We start from the raw sequence: 14,239 nt of genomic DNA, 5'->3' as shown, positions 1-14,239 counted from the left end.
TGACTGTGTACACCACAATGTAAAAATCTCCTGAATGTAAAGAGAATCACCACTGATTGGCTAATACTTTCAAATTAGACATGACCAGACAAGTCTCTCAAATGTAGATTTCAGGGTTTTTTGATGTAATCGCCAAGGCGCTCATTTGAATCAACAACTTGTATGAGATGGAACTGCGCTGCAGCTGCTGTGCACAACATTCTAAGGCCTCACAGCTGTTCCCCATCCAAAGACCAATCTAAGAACCACATTCATTTGAAGAAAATAAAATTGTTGTTGTTGTTGATGATGATGATGATGATGATGAAAAGGAAAGATGACAAATCACAGAATGTATAGGCAAATGCAGAAAATGCTTAGTTCTTCCTTACCTTGTTAAGACAAGAGATAATGTGACTGAGGTCTATCCAGGGAGTACCTGCTTCTGTCACCTGATGGAAAAGGTGATCCCTAAAGAGCTTCAGAAGATACCTGTCTCCAGTTTCTGACCATGCTGGGTCCTTCTGAAATCTGTCATGAAACAGAATTTTCATTCTCTCATTAAAAGCACATCATCATGACACACTTTGGCCCCTTCCGCACATACAGAATAATGCACTTTCGATCCACTTTCACAATTGTTTGCAAGTGGATGTTGCTGTTGTGCACAGTAAAATGCAGCTGCAAAGTGCATTGAAAGCGGATTGAAAGTGCAATATTCTGCATGTGCGGAAGGGGCATTTAAGCCTGCTGTTACCTGAAGAATTGCTTTATATGAACTTGTCACATGCATCAGCTGAAGGGTCCCTTCCATCAAAAGAATGTGCAAAAGCAAACAGAACTACGTGGCAGGATCAAAACCAATATTATTATTATTTGCTGACCCATAAGAGGCAGGGTAGCTCTTGGAAAGTATCTACTGCTGTTTGGAGAAAAAACACTCTTCCCAAGATGCACTAATAGTTTAGAATTTCAAAAATTAAGCTCGAAGTCTTGCAAAGACCTTATGAAACTAGTTGAACTAGCAAATTCTCTGCATTCAGATAAGCCATAAAGCATTAAAGCTATATTTATACACAAGGAAGTGCTGGTCTGAATGCTACAAAACTGCTCAAGGCGGCCTAGTTCATCTATCATATTATAGACTCTGCAAGTGCACAGTATCATTGGCTCCCTGCATACAGCAATGGGATGCTGAAACCACGGAATTCTTACTCTGGCCTCTCATTGATTGTTCCCAATTTTGCAAGAAGTCGAAATAATCTTCCATTCTGAACTTCCTGGAAGACAAAATTTTAAAAAAATAATTCCACAACTTAATGAAACCGAAGGACTTACAAGAACAGTATGATCAACCTGTTTCATAGACAAGACACAGTGCTGCATAATTTCCTTCCTTGTTTTCTAATACTAGCCTTTCATCTCATTCAACAATCACACTTTTTCTCACTGATAACCTTCGAACAGAACTAGGAAGGAGTTGAGGGATATTTGGAAAAGACTGACGGTCAGCCAACACTTTGTTATCCAGGACCTGGTTATCTAGAACGCTCCATTAAATGGCATCTCCCAGAGGGCAAAATCCTCCTCCTCAGCCACCATATGCCTGTCTCCCAGCATACGTATGCACAACACTGTCCATGTCTCCAGCCGGCCAGCAGGTGTCACCTCTCAGACTGCCTCAAGCTGTTGAGTGTCAATTGTACTGAAGGACTACTGGGCAGGTACCATACTTGTCTGCCTGCTGTCTAGGTTGGCTCCATCACTTGGGGGAGGGAAGGAAAGGATGCTATCAGGCACGGGGGCTTTAGCCATGGTGTTCCTAATGGGGCAGAGTTTGGTCACTAAGGATTCATCAGAGTACTGGGCAGAACAGAGAAATAAGATTGAGTATCTGTCACATTCAATAAATTAGCAACTCTCATTCCCCAAGTGTGCCGGATAAAGCTTGGGGAAAACATGTTCCCTGCATTTTTTGTTTGTTTAAACGGCGAACTCTCCTTTTCCAGAATACATTGCAATTTCCAATCATGCTTCAAAAGATCATCTGTGTGGTACGAATCTGCAATACAAAAATCACTTGATAGCAAAAATGATCCAGAAGATAACACATGCCCCTTTTGGATTTTTTTTTTAAATGCATCTTATACTTCCATTTAACTTTGTTGCTAAGCCTGTGTGTGTCCTTTTAATTTTTATACATGAAAATATTCCTTTTGAAAATCTAGTAATTAAACAGAGTACATATAAAGATGTTAGTAACCACTGCTGACCTTAACTGCTGTGTACAGCACATGAGAAAACAATTTACCTTTGCAAGGTCTTCTTCTATTACATCGTTTCTCATCTGGGCAGCATCCAACTGCGTGTAGAATCGTGCACCAATCATAGGCATGATATCATTTACGCTCCGAAGCCTGTTTTGGTCAGTCAGCAAATACCTACAGCAAACAATTTTTAACAAGATGCTTCAGAACAGGCCTTCTGGAAAGATGCTTTAAGAAGAGGATCTGTAACAGGGTCGCTTATATTCAAGGGCGAGGGAGAGATATTATCCCACCACTAGCCACCAATTGTAACGGGACGGGTGGCCTACAATCAAGGTTCCCACTAAACTGACCAGTGGGGTTTCCTTTGCCACCCAAAATATGCCAGCTGATGGGAATTGTAGTCCAAAGGTTCACCACCACTGCTATAGGCTTTGGGTTATATGCTGTGAGGTAAGTTTTACGGTACACATGGAGGTTAGTGCTGCTGTGAATTTTGTTGTGCGTGCACAATGACAATAAATGCTTATGCTTAGCTTATGAGATCACTGAGGCTAGATTAATAACATAAACAACTACAAAGATTTATTTCTTCGCATGTTGGTTGTAAAGGAACAAACCAGCAGCACAGGTCTCCTGGCAGACAAAGTAGAAACCAGGTGGAGGCAGAAAACTTTGACCTGGTTGTGACTTCAGAAAGTACTTATCCAATTGCAAGAACCAGTTACTCTTTTTAATCTGCGCTGCTGTTACATAAAACTGACAGCAGCATGCCATGTCACCATTTGGTGGTGCCAAATGTGCCTGGCAGATGCATTACAGGGGGATATATGTTTGTCAGTACAAGGAAAGTGGCAGCAGCAGATGGGTGTAGAGTTGGTAGACTTGCAAAGTTTTTAGTTAAGTACATCAGAAGGCTTCAACAAGGAGTTTTAATATCAGGCAAAAATTCTACAGTTTTAACTGATCTGTAAAATTTTACAATATTTTTGATCAGGTGGATGAGATGGCTTTCTTCTTCCAGTCCCCACTACTAGGAATTCCATCTAAATTCTACTACGAATACATAAGACCACACATTGGAAGAGATTATCTGTCCACAAATTTTCTGGGAAGAGTTTCAGCAGCAAGCCTTTATTGGCATAGACAACAGTGCAACAATAATAAAAAAGGATTAAAAAGCATATACAATACAGGAAATAAATGTTAAGTCGAAGGAAATCTACTGGCATTTAGTAATTTCCAGGAGAAAGTCTGCCACTATCATACAGAGAGAAGGATCAGGATTGTCCAACAAGTAGTGTAATCTAATTAAATCGGGGAGTTCGGGTAAATGTAAAGGAGTAAGATTCACATACTTGAATCTGATTTCCTTGAATCTGAGACAGTGTAGTAATTGGTGGGCCAGAGATTCAACTGAGCCATCATTATATGGGCACAATCTTTTAGCCTTTTCTTGCTTATTAAATCTGCCATGTAACAAGGCAGAAGGCATAACATTAAACCTGGCAAGCATTATGGCTCTCCTTTGAGCAGGGTTTATTAAGCAATACAGATAGTGGGCCAAGTGGCCCTGTTCAAATGGGAGAGAAAAATACAGGGGGGAGCACGTTTTCTTGGCTGCGGTGATTAGGGTAGAGAACTCTCTATCCAACAGTTGACCTTTTAATTTTCTATAGACTTCTGAATAGGACAAAGGGCAAAGTGAATCCACTGACAGTCCAATAGAAGCCATTTTTTCTTTGATTATAGAAAGGGAAAAGTTTCAAGAATAATCATATACCGTTGTTTGAACATTTGTGATGCATTTAAGCAAAAGACCACTATCACATTGTAATCTTTAGGGGGGGGGGGGGGAACTGTACCTCATTTCAAATAACTTACAAAATAAGATTCTTCAAATCAGAGGAATAGTTGATTGTCACCAGTTCCATAGCTTTCTGTAAATTCTCTCTCTGAATTCCTGCCAACGAATTGCAAGCCAAAGCCAACACAACCTTCCCGAGGGAAATTAAGTCAGCTTGCTAAGGAAAAAGAACATGCAAGTTTTATCAGGGTCAGATATCAATAAAGTGAAAGATTGCAGAACTTTAAAACAGATACTTAATATATCAATGATTTAATATTAAAAAGTAGCTCCTGAATTGGTTCTGGTGGGTTTTCTGGGTTGTGTGGCCGTGGTCTGGTGGATCTCGTTCCTAACGTTTCACCTGCATCTGTGGCTGGCATCTTCAAAGGTGTATCACAGAGGGAAGTCTGTTACACTTTGTCCAGACAGAAGGAGTGTTTGGGGTACTTATTGTCCATGTCCCAGGGTGGGGAACCAATCAGTAAGTGTTTGGGTGGAACTTGTTATGCAAAGATGTGGTTGATAGTATTGTATCGCAGGTGGTTGCCAGCCACAGATGCAGCCAAAATGTTAGGAACAAGATCCACCAGACCACGGCCACACAGCCTGGAAAACCCACCAGAACCAGTTGAATCCGGCTGTGAAAGCCTTTGACAATACATAGCTCCTGAATGCTGATAATGTTTTTCAGCAGAAATCCACTTTATCATACAAGCATTTCATAGGTGGTGTTTTAACACTTTGATGATCAAAGGGCCCATTTGACCCGTGCCACTATAGGAAGCTGCTTCATATGGATTGGATCACTTATTTTTGCACACACAAGAAGTTCACTGAACCTCTTTTTAATTGACTTCCCTGTCCTTTGACAAATGACCACAAAGTGTCAGCAGACCCTCCAGAATAGTATACCTTTTAGTATGGGGTGCTGCAGTCAGCAGAAGGGTTCAGCAGGATTCACCCTCCATGATGCTTTGCACAGAAAGGAGTGGTGGCTATTTCTGCCAAGTCCTCCTTTTCGTGGCAGCCCCTGGCATATCTGCTAGAGGGTCCCCCCTGACTGTGAGTAACAAGGAGCTGCAGAGAGGAGAGGAAACAGTACGTTCCGTTCAGGGAAGCCTGGGATCCAAACTGCTCTGCAGAAATCCACAACTGGCAAAATGAAAAAGAAATCTTCCAAGAGCCAAGATTCTAATTTAAAAACACTTGGGGAAGAAGTTACTCAACGAAAGAGCCATGAATTCAGATGTCCTAATTATGCAGATCTGGGCTGAGGTGACAAAAGAACCTGTGCAGTTAAACATAATAAACTTAAATTCCTTTTTACTAGGTCATGATGCAAGTATAAACACTGTGTTGCTGACATGCTTCCTTAGTGTTCCTTCATATGTTAAGAAAAACACAGGAGATTAAAAGTGTCCCCTTTGTGCAGATACATTAGCTTGTTAAATAGTGGTATAACTAGTAAGAGCTGATTTGAACATGTCTACAACGGCAACTTTCACCCTCAGTTTCCCATTAACTGTTGCTAAAAAAATAAAACAAAAGACTTTAAATCAGGCTGGGAAATAAGCTTCCGTAACCTTTCCCCTGTATATATGTTTCTTACCTCCCGTTTGTTACATTCTTTAATTTCCCCCTCAATACCAAAGCTTCTTCCTGCTTTTCAATTCTTCTCCCCCCTCACCCCCCCCCCCCCCCCGGCCTTCAATTCTACCTAAGGCTCTATTTATGTCCATTTCGTGTGAGACAGTCTCTATTTATGTGTCTGAAACAAACCACGAAAAACAGACTGCAAGAAACAATCATATATTCTTTTTTTCCATGGGCTTCTTGATCTATGCTTAGCTCCTTGCCTTGTCCTATCTGAAATGTACCCTGAATTGTAGAACAATGAGATCAAACTCAAGAATGAAATCCTCTTAAGTATCACATACACTCATACACGCAATTAAAATCAAAACTTTTATCATGCAGCCAGAAGGCTGAAGCAACAAGACTGTGTACCAACGGCTGTGTGTCAATCCAGCAGATAACTACTTGAAGCTTTAACTTGCCTCAGAAAAAATCCTGAGTGGATCATTCAAAACCTGTCTACTTCATATTAAACTGACTACACATACCATGTTTCCCCGAAAATAAGACAGGGTCTTATATTAATTTTTGCACCAAAAGATGCATTAGGGCTTATTTTCGGGGTAGGGCTCATTCTAGGAGAAATACAGTATCTTCACAATTCATTAAGGAGGGCTCTCGGCAACCCATTGCTTCCCCGTCACATGTGACACAAGCTGCATCCTCATTGGCTGGGAGCACAGGGCACTGTCCGCGATTCGTGATCTGTAACTACCGGTAGGGCTTATTTTTGGAGGACAGCTTATATTTTAAGCATCCTCCAAACATCCTGAAAAATCACGATAAGGCTTATTTTCGGGGTAGGGCTTATTTTCGGGGAAACGCAGTAATTAATTACTTTGCTTAACTGTAGTACTGTATGATTGCTACCTTTGCTCTAAGAATATGTACAACCTGAATCCCGAATTTCTACTCTGCTAACTGAGGAGGGTTTGTTTGCTGGCTCGAAGTGTTTTGCACTAGAGGAAATCTAAACAGTGGAGAAGAAACTATGCATCAAACCCAACTTTCTACTTCTGTCTTGAGACACAGTCTGCAGGAGACGCACAGGAGGCAATGGAAGTTTTACACTGTCTCCTGAGATTCTATTGTGATTTTGAACTGTTGAATAATTAACGCATTTCAGGAGCAAGATGAAACCGAAGCTACTCAAAATGGCCTGGCGTCTCCTTCACTCCGCTTAATTATTCTGGGTTGTCCCTGTAGTTAGCATCTGTCACTGCTAATACTCGTCTATCCAGCTCCAACACTTCACTGCAAGGAAGTCACGGATACGCTTTCCTGTAATAATGTTAAAACTGCTTTATGAATATGTTCTGGGTCAGCCATTCAAACAGTGCTATCTGTAGCCCGTCTGAACGATTCATTCATCAGATCAGCCACTTTTAAAGCCAACATCAGTTGTGTGTTTTTTGTTACATTAAAACTGAAACTGAGCGTGCATCGATTTTTCTCAGCTGGCTGCAGGCAGTCCAGTTCTTGAATTTTTCAAAACAAAATTCTGCAGTTATTTTAAGTAATGCCAATGAAGGTTTGAAATAACATTTTCCCTGGAATTTAAAATCTGAGGTTTCTGAAAAAAGATTCAATTACACCTTTTAGCTTTAAGTCTTTCAAGGCAATGCAAGTATTTAACCAGAAAAACGAAATACTTTGTAGAAAGTAACTCCCCCTTATTATTAAGGGCAGAGTCAACAATATGCCCTGCCTTGTTGCCAACAGGTGGAGAAAACATTTTCCAAATAAAGGAGGGAGCGTCCTGATTTGACCTAGTGATAGAAGATCAGTCTACCCAGCAGCTGCAAGCTTAAAAGAGAGACCGAAGCAACAGTTTTTCTCCTTATAGTAAACCTGTACCCTTCCTGCTATATTTGCCAGGGGATAGAATAACTGGTGCTCAAAAGTGAGCTGCACGGGCAATCTCAGCCATACAAATCAATGAATTGATTCTTAGATTTTTCCCTGTAGGAAAAAATAGCAGTTCCTCTTCATTTAGTCATGTATTTCTAAGCAAATTAGGGAATGCTAAATCTAAAGAGACATATGCACATTTTTCCAAGCAAAAGGAAACACTTCTTCACGCAACACGTGATTGGTGTTTGGAATATGCTGCCACAGGAGGTGGTGATGGCCACTAACCTGGATAGCTTTAAAAGGGGCTTGGACAGATTTATGGAGGAGAAGTCGATTTATGGCTACCAATCTTGATCCTCTTTGATCTGAAATTGCAAATGCCTTAACAGACCAGGTGCTCGGGAGCAACAGCCGCAGAAGGCCATTGCTTTCACATCCTGCATGTGAGCTCCCAAAGGCACCTGGTGGGCCACTGCGAGTAGAAGAACTGGACTAGATGGACTCTGGTCTGATCCAGCTGACTTGTTCTTATGTTCAAAATTATCATGTAAATGGTTCCAAAACCGATGAGCCCCAAATTAATTTAATCTCTATTTGTAATTGCGTGGCCTTTCTCAGAATAAACAGTCAATGAAACCACCACTGAACACCCGCTCTGTTCTGTATTTTGTTTTATTTTTACTGATATGCCTAGTAAAGGTCTGTGAAGTTGAAACCACCACTGTATTTGTGATTACTTTGGCTGAACCCTCAGCCGTAGATACCTTGTGGGCACAGTCCCATCTATTTTGGGGTTCCATAATTTTGTAAAGCACCATATATACTGCTGGTGCTATATGAATTATAAATATGGCAACAATAAAACAGTAGTTCATCACATTAAAATATTAATGTTTGTCATTTCATCCAGTTAAAGTTTACAAAGGAAAGGATCTTTATCCTGTCAAAATCAAATGGTTTTAACGGGAGCACGGGAAGGTGACAATTATTCCCGCCACTAGCAAGGTTGATGGCAGAGTGCCCATCAATGGGTAAGTGAAATGGGCCAATGAGAAAATATAGTAGCAGCATCTGCACATTTGCAGATTCCCTAATTATACAGAAAAATTGTTATTTTATAATTAAGAATGAATACTAGTGGGGCATGGGAAAATTGGGAAAAGTGAGCTGCCAAAGGCATCTGGTGGGCCACTGCGAGTAGCCGAGTGCTGGACTAGATGGACTCTGGTCTGATCCAGCAGGCTAGTTCTTATGTTCTTATGGCCTCTACAAGTATATAGCATCACGGAAGGCAAAATTTGGTTTAGGACAAAGTTTCCTGATTACTCCCCTTCCAATCTCCTGCGTTTTTCCCCAACATGAAATATAGGAAATCATGTTATGACAGAAGAATCACTGATAAATATCCATTACAAAAATAAGACATTGTCATATATTGTGAACTTACCTGGTATTGGGCCATTAGCGCCAAGGGATTGTTTTGGCTGTTATCGAATGTTAATACATCAAAGACTCCAACACAGTTTACTCTCAACCTTGGAAAAAAAAATCAAAAAGGCTTTGGCTTTCCTGTTAGATTAACAGTGCGGTTTTTACAGTCTGGATCAGAAAACAATTTTTAAGACCTCTGTCAGCAATAACATTACTGGCAATAGTTTATGCATTCATACACACACTGGGATGAATGTAAGTGGAGCATAGAATATACACAGACATCAGGAACTGTATATGCATTCATAGGAAGGATCCAAGTGAACAACCAAGGAGCCTCACACATTGTTCACAGGAGTTTAACATACACAGACTTCAAGTGGTATTTCAGAATTCATTCATATGTTTTGTAATGCACACCATTCAATTTTTGTGTTGTCAGCTTGGGTGTATTCCCCATGCTACACCTGGTACTTATGAAGGTATTCGCAGCTTCAGAAGCACAAAACGCGGGCACAAAACCACACTGAATTTGTAGGAAGGCAAACAGTGGCCAAGGCTGTATGACAGCTGGAAACCAGTATCAAAACAAAATAGGTTTGCCTTATCTATTCTTTCAGCTTGACTACAATGCTATTTAGGTTCAATGAGGTCAATCATAAAAATCATGCGCTCTTTCAAATCTGCTTCTGTTCGTGCAAACTCTCTCCATACCATTTCTGTGTGTGTTACACACCAACAAGTTGCTTCCCACTTACACTGGCCTATGAATTAATGACCTCCAAAACATCTGATGAAGAAGAAGAGTTTGGATTTATATCCCACCTGTTTCTCCTGCAAAGGAGACTCAAGGTGGCTTACAATTGCCTTTCCCTCCCCCCCCCCCCACAAACACCCTGTGAGGTGGGTGGGGCTGAGAGAGCTCTGAAGAACTGTGACTAACCAAGGTCACCCAGCTGGCATGTGTTGGAGTACACAAGTTAATCTGGTTCACCAGATAAGCCTCCACAGCTCAAGTGGCAGAGCAGGGATTCAAACCCGGTTTTCCAGATTAGAGTGCACCTGCTCTTAACCACTAGACCATGCTGGCTCTCATTAACAGGCTTACTCAGGTCTTGCAAAATGAAGGTCATTGTTTCTTTTACTGAGTCAATCCAGCTCTCGTTGGGTCACCTTATTTTCCTGTAATTATTGTCTTTTCCAGTGAGTCAAAGGACAACAGCCTCAGTTTACTCATCATAGCTTAAAGGGAAAATTCAGCCTTGATTTGATTTAGAAACCACTTAACATTGGTCAGACCTGATTATGGGGCAGGTAAAAGTCACTCACAGTGGGCATGTTGGAAAGAATCACTTCAGCCCCTGCCTAATTCCTTTACAGTAGTTAACCAATAAACTAAAGAGCTTCACGTGCATTAGCCTAATCTGAAAAAAGCGCTACCAATCTCATTCAACACACACATGCCCTCATTGTCAACAACGGAATAGCAAAAGAGTTTGTTTGTTACCTTGTTTTACCAGTTACCAGAATCTTTGTTGGGTCCATTACTCGACAGGCCAATCCTGCTGTATGAATGGTCCGCAATGCAGAGCTGAGCTGCACAATGTAAGCCCAAATCAAGGATTCAGGTAACAACCCTGCATGTTGTCGGGGCAGAGGTCCATCATGTTGACCTGTCACCAGAATCAGAGAACAAATGTGCCCCTTCAAGGATTATTTCACCATTACTAATGCTAAAAGTTTCATAAGTTTCATTTTTAAAAGCTCATCAACAGGTAACATGATATGATTGGAAACTACAGGCACATTACTTTTACCACAATTTAAAATTTACACACTATATAAACATTGGATAGCTAAAATCTTACTGTACCAAAAAGAAAGCAAAATGTATGATTGTTCTCACACACAATACATCAAAATTAGCACAATCTCAAGACCATATCGCATTTTGCTGTTTCCAGAAAATAGAAAGAGTATTACTAAAAGCATGTTAAGTCCAAAACCAATGCACACAAATATACTATCCCATATCCAAATCAATAAAATAAGGAGACTCCATGACTCAATGCATTTGGAATGTTGCAAATTCTTCCCCTAGATCAGGGGTAGGGAACCTGCGGCTCTCCAGATGTTCAGGAACTACAATTCCCATCAGCCCCTACCAGCATGGCCATGCTGACAGAGGCTGATGGGAATTGTAGTTCCTGAACATCTGGAGAGCCGCAGGTTCCCTACCCCTGCCCTAGATCATAGGTGCCAAACTCGCAGCCCTCCAGATGTTATGGACTACAGTTCCCATCATCCCCTGCCAGCATCATGCAAATTCTTCCCCTAGGTGCCAAACTCGCGGCCCTCCAGATGTTATGGACTACAGTTCCCATCATCCCCTGCCAGCATCATGCAAATTCTTCCCCTAGATCATAGGTGCCAAACTCGCGGCCCTCCAGATGTTATGGACTACAGTTCCCACCATCCCCTGCCAGCATCATGCTGGCAGTGGATGATGGGAACTGTAGTCCATAACATCTGGAGGGCCACAAGTTTGACACCTGTGCCCTAGACCATTTATTTCAAGTTTGACTATTACCTTGTCAATGAAAAACCATTTAATTTGGAGAATAATTCATTGTGAATGGTTTAGTCAGCACTGACAAAAATTAGCACATGACAAATGGGCTTTCCTTTTAAATGAGCCTACAATAATATGGGTTTTGTAGAAAAGAACAGACTGACATTTGGCATTAACAGAACATACAATGAATAGAAAGGAAAGGAATAAACATTAAAAATTCCCCAACTTTAAAAAGCAGTATAGGGCATGGTGCCATGATTTGGACGGCCCAGATAACCCAATCTTGTTAGATCTCAGAAACTAAGCAGGGTCAGTCCTGGTTAATATTTGGAATGGTGACCAAGGAAGTCTAGGATTGCTCTACAGAGGCAGGCAGTGACAAACCACCTCTGAATGTTTTTTTCTCTTGAAAATCCAACAAGGTAGCCATGAGTCAACTGAAACATGACGGCACTTTTCACATACACAAAACAATGCATGGAGTGAACGAGCTGTTTTCTTTTCAAAATTTACCTTGCAATGCAAAGACTTGATTCTTACTCCACATTTCTTATTAGACAACACTTGTTTCAAAGACACAAACATTTCCTGGCCTTCCACAGCTGACTGCCCCAGGGTGTGAGGTGTAGAAACAACCATCAGAAGGTGTTTCAATGGGGCATACAGATTATATCTGTACACCGCCCTGAGCCCTTCGGGGATAGGGCGGTATACTAAATTTTAATAATAATAATAATAATAATAATAATAATAATAATAATAATAATAATAATAATAATAATAATAATAATAATAGTCAGTAGTGCAAAATCCAAAAGACATCTACAGTACATTCCATATTTCACATAAAAATGCAGTGAGTATGGTTTTTTTAAAAAAGTTAATTCATAATTACATAAACATTGCTGTGCAATGATCCTTTTCAGAAATCCTGCTGTGTGGATTTAGAAGAAGTAGTAGTGTTGGATTTATATTCCCCCTTTCTCTCCTATAGGAGATTCAAAGGGGCTTACAAACTCCTTTCCCTTCCCCCCTCACAACAAACACCCTGTTAGGCAGGTGGGGCTGAGAGAGCTCAGAAGAACTGTGACTCGCCCAAGGTCACCCAAGTGGCGTGTGTGGGAGTGCACAGGCTAATCTGAATTCCCCAGATAAGCCTCCACAGCTCAAGTGGCTGAGGGAATCAAACCCAGTTCCTCCAGATTAGAGTACACCTGCTCTTAACCACTACGCCACTGCTGCTCCTTTTATATGTCACTTTCATTTAGAAGAAGAGGAGGAGGAGGAGGAGGAGGAGGAGTTGTTGTTGTTTGGATTTATATCCCCCCTTTCTCTCCTGCAGGAGACTCAAAGGGGCTTACAATCTCCTTGTCCTTACCCCCTCACAACGAACACCCTGTGAGGTGGGTGGGGCTGAGAGAGCTCCGAAAAGCTGTGACTAGCCCAAGGTTACCCAGCTGGCGTGTGTGGGAGTGCACAGGCTAATCTGAATTTCCCAGATAAGCCTCCACAGCTCAGGCGGCAGAGCTGGGAATCAAACCCGGTTCCTCCAGATTAGATACACGAGCTCTTAACCTCCTACACCACTGCTGCTCCTTTAAGCAGAACTAGTGATTTTCCTAATAAGGCTCTAATTATTTTGACATTTTGTTATGACTTAATTCCAAAACTATTAAAAAGTAATGAGAAGTTTTGCTTGGTGACAGATTTTGGGTTTCTAAATTTCCGACCCCAGATTGCTCACCTTAGCCAGCCTGGGTGAACAAAGCTTTAATGACAGCAACATTCAAGCTACCTGGCTAGATCAGATGAACCAGAAGCTGGAGCTAGTGCTGTAGTTCTAATAACAGCAAAAACACAAGAGCAAAAAAACCTGTGACAGCTGTTCACACTAAGTCATACTTAGTGTGATAGAGTAAACTAAGCCACTTAGGTTTCCATTTGTGCAAGTGACTGAGCACCTAGCTTTGGGTGCTATAATATACAAGGGAGAAAACACTCAGTGTTGTACAAGGGTCCAAGCAGACCTGGGTTAAATCCATTTAATTTTTGCTTGCAGCATCACTTGATCAAACCCCTTAATTTTAAGACATGAGTAGTCTCATTTATGTTCCAGTTAGAGGGTCTCTGCTCTGGGATATCATTCAGTAAACAAAACCTTTTGTTCAGCATGTCAGAAATGAAGGAGAACAAAAAAGCCACTACGATTTACCCACAGAAAGAAAGTATATCTACTTGAATGGGACCATCTGAGAAAGAACCGTCTGACTTTAGGAAGCAGGATTCCAAAAATATATCTGTACCCAGGTGTTCTGAACAGAAATAAACCAAGTTGGTTATGCTTTTTATTCATCTGTCAAACAAGAGCTACATTCTACCACATCCTTACAATAATAGGCAGGAATGTGTTAGAAAATGACACAGCAAAACAAAAAGAAAAAGGTTAACCACACTGTGAAAGCAGAATGCAGTCTGTAAAACCAGCCCTGTAACCACAATTCTCTCCTTTCAACTGTCAAAAATTAGGTTTACTAACGACACACACACACACGGTTGCTTAAACAAGACGTTTTAAGAAGCGACACACCAGGAGAATCCCTACTTAAAATATATATAATGTTTGGCTGCCATGTGCAGGCTTTGAAACAC

At 41.0% G+C, this 14,239-nt stretch overlaps 1 protein-coding gene across 3 annotated transcripts in view; it reads right to left on the bottom strand.

Annotated features, from left to right (window-relative positions):
• The window catches only part of PAN3 (poly(A) specific ribonuclease subunit PAN3), a 75,446-nt gene that overhangs the window by 5,940 nt on the left and 55,267 nt on the right, over positions 1–14,239 (bottom strand). For all 3 annotated transcript variants that reach the window (XM_048492890.1, XM_048492887.1, XM_048492889.1), the window contains 6 exons: positions 10,523–10,688; positions 9,032–9,119; positions 4,131–4,270; positions 2,291–2,420; positions 1,195–1,259; positions 372–510 (listed from right to left, as the gene is read on the bottom strand). In XM_048492890.1, coding sequence (XP_048348847.1) covers positions 372–510; positions 1,195–1,259; positions 2,291–2,420; positions 4,131–4,270; positions 9,032–9,119; positions 10,523–10,688 — 728 coding nt within the window. The remainder of the gene's footprint in view (positions 1–371; positions 511–1,194; positions 1,260–2,290; positions 2,421–4,130; positions 4,271–9,031; positions 9,120–10,522; positions 10,689–14,239) is intronic.

The sequence above is a fragment of the Sphaerodactylus townsendi genome, linkage group LG04 (genome assembly GCF_021028975.2).
Source record: "Sphaerodactylus townsendi isolate TG3544 linkage group LG04, MPM_Stown_v2.3, whole genome shotgun sequence".
Classification (NCBI taxonomy): domain Eukaryota; kingdom Metazoa; phylum Chordata; class Lepidosauria; order Squamata; family Sphaerodactylidae; genus Sphaerodactylus; species Sphaerodactylus townsendi.
Note: the sequence above shows the minus strand (reverse complement) of the source record. Positions and strands in the feature narration are given on the sequence as shown.